This window comes from Stegodyphus dumicola, chromosome X2 (genome assembly GCF_044657685.1).
Source record: "Stegodyphus dumicola isolate Sdum_Otavi_A_Nest chromosome X2, ASM4465768v1".
NCBI lineage: Eukaryota > Metazoa > Arthropoda > Arachnida > Araneae > Eresidae > Stegodyphus > Stegodyphus dumicola.
In genome coordinates, this window is record NC_140781.1 from 154,576,384 (window position 1) to 154,589,783 (window position 13,400).

At 32.6% G+C, this 13,400-nt stretch overlaps 1 protein-coding gene across 1 annotated transcript in view; it reads right to left on the reverse strand.

Annotated features, from left to right (window-relative positions):
• The window catches only part of LOC118200129 (protein argonaute-4-like), a 45,054-nt gene extending 31,685 nt beyond the window's left edge, over window positions 1-13,369 (reverse strand). Inside the window, exons 1-5 of the mRNA XM_035372056.2 lie at window positions 13,201-13,369; window positions 5,400-5,497; window positions 4,693-4,785; window positions 3,991-4,078; window positions 3,606-3,719 (exon numbers count right to left, since the gene is read on the reverse strand). Of these exons, the coding sequence (XP_035227947.1) occupies window positions 3,606-3,719; window positions 3,991-4,078; window positions 4,693-4,785; window positions 5,400-5,497; window positions 13,201-13,219 (412 nt within the window). The 5' untranslated portion in view covers window positions 13,220-13,369. The remainder of the gene's footprint in view (window positions 1-3,605; window positions 3,720-3,990; window positions 4,079-4,692; window positions 4,786-5,399; window positions 5,498-13,200) is intronic.
• Between the last annotated feature and the right edge of the window lie 31 nt (window positions 13,370-13,400).

The following is a 13,400-nucleotide window of genomic DNA, read 5'->3' on the forward strand; positions in this document are numbered from 1 at the left end:
GAAGATCAACCACCAGTTAGTTGCTATGGGTGTTGGAAGTCAGTCTTTATCAAGGCAAATGCCCCATCTGCTCATCTCCTCTCAAGAAAGCAAAAGCTGATTTCAGAGCTATACAATTTCAAACATTCTGTCAGAAACCCCAGATGACTCTTTTTGAGAGTAAAAATAAATGGGTTTACTATAATTGCATATGCTGTTACTGAAGCTACACTATAGCAGGAGAAACGTTATATCATCTTTTGAGAGAAAGAGGAAGAGAATTTAGGAAAACATGTATTAATGTTACCCAGACCGATGGTCTACAGAAGGAAACAAAAGTTTATACAACCAAAGTAGATATTGAAATTGAAGGTGAATCACTCCAAATAACTTTACTTGCATTACCTACAGAAAAAGATAACAGAATGTTTTTAGGAACTGAATTTTTATGTCGTGCTAAAAGTGTTTTAGACCTTTCAAATAAATACATGGTATTTCCACAACAACCCTTAACAGAAATTTAACTTTAGTGATGACATTTTCAAATCATCTGCTAAGAATAAGGCAAGTCTTCACGAATTTCTGTTAAGAGAAAGTGTGGAGAAATATCTGCTTAATTCAGATGTCTTTTAATCAGAGGGAGGACCTACTCTTCAACATTATATTAACACCAGTAGCAAGCTCCCTATCATAGTTCAAGGGCATCGTATATCTCCACCAAAAAAAGAAGTGGTAAGAAAGATCATGAAATCCAATGAATGTTATAATTGTGAAAGAACTGGTCACATTGCCCAAGACTGAAAAAAGCACATGAAAGTGTGTTACATACGTGGGCGTTTATCCAGACACTGTGACCAGGATGATAATAAATGCTATGGATGTGGTAAAATAGGCCATCAAGATGTATTTGATGAAAAAAAAACATTAAGAAATTGAAATCAATGAGTGTTGGTCGTTATGGATGGAGAAAATATCATAAGGGTCAAAACCAAGCTGACTGAAAGAAAAGATCATGAAGATATTTATCTACAGCATTCTGCTTCCAAGCAATTATAAGCTTATTGAATACATCATTAAAGATGCATCACATCGGTTTATGTGTTCTGATGGCCAAGCTAAGAGAAATATTTTGGATACTTAAAAGCAGAAAGACAGTTTAAAGAATTATATCCCAATTTGTCAAATATAGAAAACATGAAGATAAAAGAATGGAGGGTATTTTAGTATCTTCGCCTGAAAATAGAGTTTGCTATGCTTCTGCTTTTGAGATCTCCAGAGTGAATTTACCAGGTACTCTGTTTTCAAAAAATCAAGAAAAGGCCTGGATTATTTTGTTTACTTGTGCAGTATATCAGGCTATTCAGTTGGTACTAAAAGCCTCTCTTTCAACACAAAGTTTTTTACTTGTATTGTAAAGACTTATTGCAAGAAGAGCACATTCCCATAGTTATTTACAGTGATAATGGAAGTAATTTTGTAGGAGCCAACATCTTCTTCAAATTCATAAACTGGGATATCACTGAAAATAGAGCCTCAATAAACATAGCTCAATGGAGTTTTGACCCTCTAGGAGTTCTCTGGTGGGGATGGTTTCGGAACAGGATAATTCAAATGAATAAAAAATTTCTCCATCGAGTTTTACGAAGGTCACCTTTAACAGACAAGGAGAGAGAGTTTTATGTGATTACAAAGCTGTAGGGAATTCTAGACGACTCATCAATGTCTCCAATGATTCAGAAGACCTTATCCCATTAACGACAGAAATGTTTCTGGGAGAAACTAGAGGTTGGAGTACCTGACTTAGATCATGTGTATAAAATTAACCTTAACATAAGGCTAAGATGTCAACCAGATTTGAGGGATATTTTAAGAGATTTAAGAATGAGTATCTTGGCCAACTGATTCAATATCCACAATGAGTATCTTGGCCAACTGATTCAATATCCACAAAAGTCCACTGTTTTAATGGAAAAGTTGAAGACATTGTCCTGATAGGAACTGAAGGGAAATGGAGAACATCCTCGCTGATGGCCAAGTTGATTGGCAGTTTAATGTCAAGATGGAAACATTAGAGTAGTTCCAGTTAAAACAGCTTATGGAGATGGCATGACCCATTCAAAAAATTTTCCCCTGAAGATACCTTCATCAGTTGAAGAGGATCCGAAAGAAGGAGGAAAACTTTCTTTGCCTGATTAATCTCTTCTTACCTCGCCAATGAACCAAAAAGCTATCATGACAAGAAGCAGAAGGACTACTAAGTTCTAGATTTCTGGAATAAACTTTTAAACTGAATTATTATTTTGAACTGAGAACTTTATTGCATGTTTTGATTGCTAATTGCATATTATTAATCAAAAATTGGGAGGATAGTCCACATTATTACTTCACCTTTAGGTAGCTACAAATCAAATCTGGCAATAAATGCAACAAAATAATTTTCTCAACGTAACTGGCATCACTGTTCATGTTCAGAATTAATTTTCTTAGATTATTTTGTCCATATCTAGACCACCAAAGTTCTAAAGCTACATTAAAATTTTCTTCTTTTAATGCTAAACCGGCAGGCAACAGTTTTCACAGCAGGCCCTCCAAGGAAATTTTGGAAATATATCAATTTTTCAACTTTACTCAAATTAAGATTTTTATCGATAGCAATTTCAAATTGCCCAGGTAGGATTTAAAACAGTACTGTTTGTAGTCTGACTTGTACCAGAAACACTATTAACTTCAAAATTTAATACTTGAATTATTTCATTCAATTTACAAGTATGTTATTCTAAGTATTCTTCACTATTAATTACTTCAATTCCAACATCGTTTTCATCAGTTTAATTCAGTATTTCATCATCAATCAATTTCCTGTTATTAATTTTTTCAGTTAATTGCAACAAAAGAATTTTCAAAGCTTTCAAATCATTTTTACCGTCATTATCTTCCACATTTTAAATTAGTTATTATACCCTTTTAGGCGTATCTCTTCTCTTGCAATTTATCAATATCCATCTCGAACAATAAAAACAAAACTTGGTCCTTTTCCATGCATCCAAAGTAAAGAGGATCCAAGCAATTTTAATTAATTCAGTATGAAGATATGATAGTATAGGTTCAAAATTCATTCACTAAGTTTCGTTTCTGAAAATCATTAACAGTTCAAAACAGGAATACGTGAATCGAAAGTACTCAGCCCAAGATCAAAACCTCAGAAATTTAAAATAGATGTTTAATATTTATACAATATTTACATTTATATACATTTGTTGTTCAGTTTAGATTTAATCAAACAGAATTAAATTTAAGAGGAACTTAATTCCGTCTAACAAATTTGCATCCGAAATCAAATCAAAAAAGGAGAGAAAAATGCAACAGGGAGTTTACGAGAAGCAAAAAAGGTACATCACACTTATGGTGTCACGTTAATGCCATCTATTTATAATCAAAATAATTTTCACATAAGTATTAAAACAATACACAGAAATTTATGAATGAAGCAAATGCAGATTATGTGCTTTAATTTAATTAGCTCACTATTGCAAAATAGTTATAATATTTAAGTTTTTCAAAATTAATTCCCTTTTATCTTATGTCTTAGATTTAACAGTATTTCACAACACAAAAAACTTTGGTACCTCTGCTCTCTTTTGGAAGAGGGATCTCAAGCTGCCTAGAAGGAGCTGCTTCATACAGTACTCCAGCTGCCTGCTGGACAACTTCCCGTTCAGACGTTTTGTAACTTCCTCCACCTTAAATGAAAACAAATGATAGCTGATAAAACTTCACAAGAACTAAATATGAAACTATTTTATCAATGAAACCAACACAACCTGTAATATGTTTTAAAATGAATTAATTCAATTTACTAACAAAATCAATTACAAACTTTTTAACTCTATTTTTAATTCCTCATAAATGGCAAAATAAAGAATGTTCCATCTTTTAAGTAATATTATTAAAAATTTTATCCTAGTTCTTCAATTCTGCAAGACTTCGCAATGTAACAATTTATAACCTTGCCTTGTTTTGTGGAAATATCCTCCTGCTCTTTAGATGCAGCCTCTTCAAGCGTTCCAGCCTGTTGCTGTGCAGGATCCTTGCCTTTTTTCTTGCCTAAGTGAAAAAACAATTTTGATAAATGTTCAACAATTAGCGAAATAACATTTAGTAAGAAAGCAGATACACTTTAAATCAGTGATTACCAAACTGAAGCATGAATCACTTCTAGGAGTTATGCAAGTAACTCTCAAGAGAAGATTAGCAAAGTAGTAAAATTAAATGTGCAGCCAGGGAAATTTTCATCTTTTAGTGCATAGTAAACTTGCTTATCTTTTCTAAAAAACTACAGTTAGAGTACACTTTAACGTACCCCTTGTATTATGGCAAAGTTGTTTTTTCATTTATCGCCAAGTTGTTGCTTCATTTATGGTAGCTTGACTAGTTGAATATTATGGAAACCCTATTAATACATAATCGGGTGCATGATTCTGGGAAATTTTGAATCATGGGATGTTTTGTAAGCGCTTTTGTGGTGTGTGTTGGTTTTATTGTTTAGACAGTAGAATGGCTGAATGTAGTACGATTAATTTGAAGTTTTTAACTCTATTTTTAATTTCTCATAAATGGCAAAATAACAAATGTTCCATCTTTTAAGTAATATTATTAAAAATTTCATCCTATTTCTTCAATTCTGCAAGACTTCGCAATGTAACAATTTATAACCTTGCCTTGTTTTGTGGAAATATCCTCCTGCTCTTTAGATGCAGCCTCTTCAAGCGTTCCAGCCTGTTGCTGTGCAGGATCCTTGCCTTTTTTCTTGCCTAAGTGAAAAAACAATTTTGATAAATGTTCAACAATTAGCGAAATAACATTTAGTAAGAAAGCAGATACACTTTAAATCAGTGATTACCAAACTGAAGCATGAATCACTTCTAGGAGTTATGCAAGTAACTCTCAAGAGAAGATTAGCAAAGTAGTAAAATTAAATGTGCAGCCAGGGAAATTTTCATCTTTTAGTGCATAGTAAACTTGCTTATCTTTTCTAAAAAACTACAGTTAGAGTACACTTTAACGTACCCCTTGTATTATGGCAAAGTTGTTTTTTCATTTATCGCCAAGTTGTTGCTTCATTTATGGTAGCTTGACTAGTTGAATATTATGGAAACCCTCTTAATACATAATCGGGTGCATGATTCTGGGAAATTTTGAATCATGGGATGTTTTGTAAGCGCTTTTGTGGTGTGTGTTGGTTTTATTGTTTAGACAGTAGAATGGCTGAATGTAGTACGATTAATTTGAAGTTTTTAACTCTATTTTTAATTTCTCATAAATGGCAAAATAACAAATGTTCCATCTTTTAAGTAATATTATTAAAAATTTCATCCTATTTCTTCAATTCTGCAAGACTTCGCAATGTAACAATTTATAACCTTGCCTTGTTTTGTGGAAATATCCTCCTGCTCTTTAGATGCAGCCTCTTCAAGCGTTCCAGCCTGTTGCTGTGCAGGATCCTTGCCTTTTTTCTTGCCTAAGTGAAAAAACAATTTTGATAAATGTTCAAGCAATTAGCGAAATAACATTTATTAAGAAAGCAGATACACTTTAAATCAGTGATTACTAAACTGAAGCATGAATCACTTCTAGGAGTTATGCAAGTAACTCTCAAGAGAAGATTAGCAAAGTAGTAAAATTAAATGTGCAGCCTGGGAAATTTTCATCTTTTAGTGCATAGTAAACTTGCTTATCTTTTCTAAAAAACTACAGTTAGAGTACACTTTAACGTACCCCTTGTATTATGGCAAAGTTGTTTTTTCATTTATCCCCAAGTTGTTGCTTCATTTATGGTACCCTGACTAGTTGAATGTTATGGAAACTCTATTTAGACATAATCAGGTGCATGATTCTGGGAAATTTTGAATCATGGGATGTTTTGTAAGCGCTTTTGTGGTGTGTGTTGGTTTTATTGTTTAGACAATAGAATGGCTGAATGTAGTAAGATTAATTTGAAGTTTTTAACTCTATTTTTAATTTCTCATAAATGGCAAAATAAAGAATGTTCCATCTTTTAAGTGATATTATTAAAAATTTTATCCCATTTCTTCAATTCTGCAAGACTTCGCAATGTAACAATTTATAACTTTCCCTTGTTTTGTGAAAATATCCTCCTGCTCTTTATATGCAGCCTCTTCAAGCGTTCCAGCCTGTTGCTGTGCAGGATTTTTGCCTTTTCTCTTGCCTAAGTGAAAAAACAATTTTGATAAATGTTCAAGCAATTAGCGTGTAATGTTGCGTGGCCCCAACTTGTCCGCAACAGTAGTAGTGACTGCTATGAACTGGAAGTTACACAAACTCGTAAGAAGGGTTTAATCCCTTTTTATTTCACTTTAGAACTTACAGTTGCGTTCACTTGACGCTCACAAACTACGCCGACCTAGCGGTGTAACAAAAAATAGAAGAGTACAACTAAAAATAAATAACAGGATGCATAACTAACGAAGTCACTATCTACGAGGCTCTATAATTGTAACTATCTTAACTGCGTTCTAAGATACAGCTGAGATTCAGCAAATTTTCTGATTAAGACGTTGAAAGAATTCAACTAACTGCCGAAGTAGGCATACAGGCCGAAACGCGCGGTTCTTAAACTTCCACCAAGCAACCTTCACGCTTGTGAATCAAGAAGCACCCTTACAAACTTGTTTCCCTTCTATTTAACTCAAATTACTTCTGCTAAGAAATTTGAATACTCTGTGCATTCTACTAAAATTTACATACTCTGGCATTGGCACTTCCAATGGAAAGTAAAGGATTGACAGGAAAGATAGCTTAAACTTAAAATAAATATTAGTTAAAATAAATATAAACCCTACAAGCGAAATAACATTTATTAAGAAAGCAGATACACTTTGTAAGGATCCTAAGTTTTACTAATGTTTATTTTATTTTAAAACTGTACTATCACTTCTCATTTTCTACTTCCAGCCAGAATTAAACACTTTTAACTTATTTATGCAAATTGTCTTGCTAACGCCAAGTACTTAAGTTGTGGCTTTTTGCCAAGCAAGAGAGAGGAAGGAGTTATTGGAAGCAAGCCGCTTGCCACTGTAGTTTTACGAGTTTTCACTCTGTTGCTGGTTGCCTTCAAGGCCAGAGGTTTAGCCCTCTTGATAATTGCAGACGTATCGTAGTTTTAGCAGCTCGCCATACTACATACGAACCTTTCTTTAAATAAAGGCTAATCTTAGTGCTAGGCACTTGTATACTAATTCAAAGTTAGTTACAGTTAGAATTTTTATATTCTTACGTTCAGACCACAAGTGGTTGGTCTCTGTATTCCGAAGTTTCGGAAATTCCTCTAAAGTATAGAAAAAAAAGGGTTTCGTATACCCTTTCTGCTCGTATTGTCTACTTCACACATTCTTGAACATAGCTTGAGTAAGCTCCCTGTTCCTATTCAGGACCATTCATGTTTCCAAAGCAAGTCAAAAGAAACACTAGTCCTGATAACTTTAAATCAGTGATTACCAAACTGAAGCATGAATCACTTCTAGGAGTTATGCAAGTAAGTCTCAAGAGAAGATTAGCAAAGTAATAAAATTAAATGTGCAGCCAGGGAAATTTTCATCTTTTAGTGCATAGTAAACTTGCTTATCTTTTCTAAAAAACTACAGTTAGAGTACACTTTAACGTACCCCTTGTATTATGGCAAAGTTGTTTTTTCATTTAAGGTAGCCTGACTAGTTGAATGTTATGGAAACCCTATTGTGACATAATTGGGTGCATGATTCTGGGAAATTTTGAATCATGGGATGTTTTGTAAGCGCTTTTGTGGTGTGTGTTGGTTTTATTGTTGAGATGGTAGAATGGCTGAATGTAGTAAGATTATTTTGAAGTTTCTGTACGATTTGGAACGAAAGAGGAAAAGAGCATTAATTGACTTGTGTGTAAATGAAGGTTTACTTAGTAGCCATTACAAGTATCCTGTATGTAGGAAGGATACGCGTCTCGTCGATCGTAAAAACCATTTAGACGGATTTGAATGGGTTTGTAGGAAGAAAGGTTCAGATGTGGCAACACGAATATATGGATTCGAGTTCAGATAATTTTAGGAAGTTTTTGGATGCTGTTAAGGAATTTTGTGTGCCACAGTGTAAAGACGAAGGAACTTCTAAATAGGGTACGTGAATATTTGCTTTTTGTAGTGCTTAAATGTATAACATGTTTTTCCTTTTTTATGTTATTTTATTGTTTGGTTTAAAATGTAGTTTATTGAGAATATGTATTTCTTGTTTGCCTGTATTGTAGAACTGGGTGCTCCTTTGACTTTTTAAATATATCAATGTGTGCATGGACAAAGTTGCTTTTCTTCAAGGTGTTACAATTTTAATGGCCAGCAGTGTATATTAAAATACTGAATGTAACTACTTTGATCTACTTCTAAAAGTATAGAAAGTTTAATCACATACATGTCATGGACTTTTTCCTTATTCTCGTAGGCACCCTATTATATCTGTTTTCAAAATATTAGCATATCATGATTACTTCCACAATAATGGCCCAAACCAAACAATTTCATGAGGAAAGACTACATGACCTCAAACATTTAAAAAAATGGAGATTTTCTGTGTTGCCTATGATTCAAATAAAAGAGAATGTACAACATAAGCATTAATAAATGATTAATAAATACAAACCATTACCTATCTAAGCAATATTTTAAAAACTTAGTTTATAAGATGATGCAAAAATCTGCTGCTTAAAGACAACAGTTTAGTTCATATTTCACTTTAGTACATGTAGTTCTAGTAAAAGGGTAAAGGGCCCCCATCTTATTTCCCCCTCTAAACTGTATATGTATCATTCAAGCCTATGGGTATTGGAGTGCCATGCTGAAATATGGACATAATATAGAAATTATAAAAACTATGCTCAATTTTCTGAACAGTGACATGACTATTCGACTTTTTTAAATAACTTAACATAAAAATCTGCTACGTGAAAGGTAGCAAGATTATGGAAAGATATGTCTGCAGATATTTTTAAAATGTTTCGAATAATTTATGGCCGGCTACCGTAGTGCATGGTGGTGATTAAAGCACAAATTTGAAGGTTTTTAGATACCATAGAGAAAAGGCAAAATTTTCCAATTAATAGAATCTGTGAAGAAATGATAATATCTGAAGATGATTCTAACAGATGTTTTCCATGGAGATAACAATGTCTTAATCATCATTTATCTAATGGAACGCAAAATCCATAGCATGGTTTTTAAATACAGAAAAATTTATAGTGAAGAAAGTGACTACAAGGTTGCTGAGAATGAAAAAATTTAACTGACAGTTTAGTGACATGGTAAATACAGGACTTGAACAATAGAAATTTAAAATTAAAGAGAAAACATTAAAAAAAGACAACAAATCTGAAAGGTTTCAGATTTTAAATTACATCCAAAGGGGCGTTTTTTTACCGTTTTGTGTGTTACCTTTATTTATTAAATATCATGTTCTACGTAATCAAACTATAAAATTCAGTTCAAAAGCAATATAGTAAAATAATTTTAAAATGAGCATATCTTTAGTATTTTCGATACAGAGTCTCGCTCGCTGGAGATGAAAACGTTTTTTTCATACAGTGTTGCCATTGCTCGCTTTGAAATCATTTAGTTTTTTTAATCAAAAATTCGTTGAAGTGTTACAAAATCTGAAATCGATAATAAAACAAATTTCAAATTCAAATTAGGGTTTCCAGATGCTCATGTTCTATGAAAGACTGCGTTATTCAAATTTTGATGGCTCTAGGTACCATCGTTTTATCACAATGCGAGAAAAATACATACATTTATGCAGATTCATTATTTAATTTCTTTAAATATAAGACAGGGTGATAATATATTGTGGCAATGATTTGAAAAGTGATACAGCCTTTTAAAATTCTCAATGCAAAATGCCAAAATGAAATTAATAGTCCTTCAGGGCAAACTGCCGCTTTGGACTAAAAAGGCTTTAACAACTTACATTAAAAGAAATGTTTGGTTGAAATTTACTGTACGGGTACGCTTGGTTTCCGTCTGAAAAAAATTGCCCAGTGGTATCGCTTGTTTGTAAAATTTGGAAGCCCGCTGCGTGAAGTAGGTTTCTAGGTAACCCTAATGTTGATGAAACTAGTCTTGGGAAAAATTGTGAATATTGCTAAATGTGTTACAATAAGTTGAGATTTTGGCTATTTTTTGTAATAGTAACCCTTTTGTATGGACTGGAGATTTTGGGGTTTAGGCAGGAGGAAAACGAAGGACGCTTGCACTATTATTTGGCCGAATATGTGTGATCCAAGAAGAAGCAGGGGGAAAAAAATGGATTTATGGGCTTTCTTGGAAGCTATTATACATATTTAACCACTATTAATAGCGGATGAGTTGAAACGACCAGATATTTAATTGAATTGCTTATGAGGACAAAATGCTGGTGGGAGGCATTAACGTATGCACGTGAAAAAAAGGTATGTTAAGGAATTGACATTTTATTTATTGGCGTCTGTGTGTTAATTATTGTTGAAAGATTTGTTGTTTAATGTTTCTATGTTAGGAAATATGTATTTTTGGTTATTTATTACCCTGTGTTTGAGAATTTTTGGTTATTTGTTTGTCTCTATGTGTTAAGACAGCAGCGAACTTTTTCTGGTTAAGATGATAGTTTTAACTTTGTTTTAGCTTTCTGATTTTGTTTAAGTGAAAATAGATCGATGTGTACATGGAGAAAGTTATATTAGTGCACAATGCCTTGTTTGTGCAATTCTCTGATTTTTTTTTTTTTAAGCTAAAATAGGGTAATGTGTACATGGACACAGAGTTTGTGTAAGAGTTTTTTTTTTTTTTTTTAAATTTTCAGTAGGTGGTGGAAGGATCGGCACCATCTTGAAATTGGTGCCAATACTTTGTGATGCCGATTTTGGCGTAAAAAAATCAACGATTCGCCAAGTGAAACCGTAAAGATTAACCAAATGCTTAAATTACAAACACTTTTTTGTCAGTTTTCATTTCCTTACTGTCATAAATCCTTCATTATTCCATATACTTATTTTATAATTTCTATGCGTCATCTTATTAGATTTAAAATGATGATCTAAAATTTGGAAACTGCCAAAATATAAAATCTCAGAGTTCCCGACAATTCTGGATCTTGAACTTCGTAGTATATCAGTCTACAAAAAGATGCACATATGAAATGAAAAAGATTAAATTCCTTGCTGTACACAGCTTCAGTCTTTCAAGGAGACCGAGAAGCATTGTTGAAGGCATTCAAACAGATGGCATCCAGAGAAAAACCAACACAGTAATCTACAGGATATACCGGTATTCAGACATCATAAATTTTATTAGCACCCAAACATTAAGATAACACTGCTCATCTAATCAGAATAGCCAAAAAACAGAACAACCAGAAAAATTATCACATATATTCCAATGGGTTCTTTAAAGAGATGAAAACCGAAACTCAGGTGGCTAGACTGTCTGGAGAGAGACTTGTCTAATTTAAAGGTCATTAACTGAAAAACTAAAACCAAGAAAAGACCAGTCTGGAATGAAAATAAATAAGGAAAGCATATATAACACTTGAAAGAACAGCCTATCTATAGGCCCCAAACTATCTTAATTGAACACAGTTTATAAGTGGATAATCTAGAAATTATATGTTATGAACAGTCATGGGTAGGACAACAGGGTAAACATGAAAGGAAACAAACAGACTTTGGAATGAAATACAAATCTGAGGCATTTTCGATCTACAGGCTGTACAATATATGTATTTTTATTAACAAGCGATGCAACGAAAGTCTGTGGAAAAAACATTGTTTATTGTTTCACCAAAGTTTAGAGAATTTTTTTTTTTAAGACCATATATAATTTACACTGTAGACAGTGTTAAATTATATATTATTATTAACACTAAACTGTTAAATTACTAACACTAAACTGTTAAATTATTATTAACACTGTAGACAGTGTTAAATTATATATAGTCAGATAGGGAAGAAAGGGAGACATCTGTCCTCAAGCACAGCATCCAAGGGGGTGCCAAATTGATGCCACAAAATTTTGGAATTAAATGTTTTTCCTTCTAGGCAAACAAGAGGGATGCGAAATCTTCAACTGTCCCCGGGCAGTGAAAACTCTAGCTATGGCTTCTGCGCCATTAGATATCAATGCAGTCAAGTAAAAACAAGTAGTTCTACCATTACGGCATCAATGAGAAATTTAAGGCTCATTGCATGAAATAATGATTTATGATAATTTTAATTTGGAAGTACAATACAATGAATAAATTAATTAAAATCAGATTCTAATTTTGGGTTTCTTTCGATAACTTCACATCATATTCATATCAGAATTAACATTGCCAGCTAGCATCTGCATCATAAGTACTAATATTAAACTTATTTTTATAATCCACTGAAAGAACAAAAATGCTTAATTAAAATGCAGAATAGATTTAAACTACATGAATGTGCTTGAAACTGAGGAAATAGTATAAGAGTAATTAAGAATAAGAATTCAATTATGATGTTGACATTGCACTCTGTTAACTAGACACTTGAATAAGAAAAAACAGACAAATGTAATTTTTGTTTCTTATAAACATCCATTAGAAACAAATAATGAAGGTTTAAAAATCTACTTAATGACAGTAACAGGGGAAAAAATGAAGTCTATAGTGTGATATATGATCACAGAAAGAATTTAACAGAGGTCAAGCAAATTCTAAAACTGTAGGGGTAAAAGTGCTTGTTTTTCATATTTCATTACATACAGAGGTAAAATTTACCATGATATCTAATAAATAATACCTAATAATTAAGCATCTCTTAACTTATTGATTCAATTTAAGGTAGTTTTGATTTTAAGGCTTGACGTTACTAGCAGTGAATAAACATTTCGGAAAATAAAACTCATTATAAGGCAACTTAAGTAAAAATTTAAGCAATAGGTTTCTTTAAAAATAATTTTATTGGCTGAATATTTCCATAAAATCTCTTAGTGAGAATTACAAACTACTGAAAAGTTTCTTGTTTTGATCCCTAACCATTATGATTTGTTTGAGTATGCCATTTTAAGAAACCATATTTCACTATAGTTTCAGATTAGCTTTAAATCTGTTACTTGTAACGTTTAACTACATTCAGACCTAAATAATTTTTAACAATTTTGTTATTAAAATGAAACATTGTCAGATTTACCTTTCCCTTTTTTCGGCATTTCTTTCTTGGCCAACGGTTTAATCACATCACTTAAATAACAGTAACCTAAAATGAATAGACAACGAGCAGTAGCATATGTTTGCAATCAAACACAAGTAACACTGGCAACCCTGCCCGCTAACAATCCTGATCTACCATTGGACCAGTTTTGGTGCTTAGTGCGCAAAATAGGAAAACGA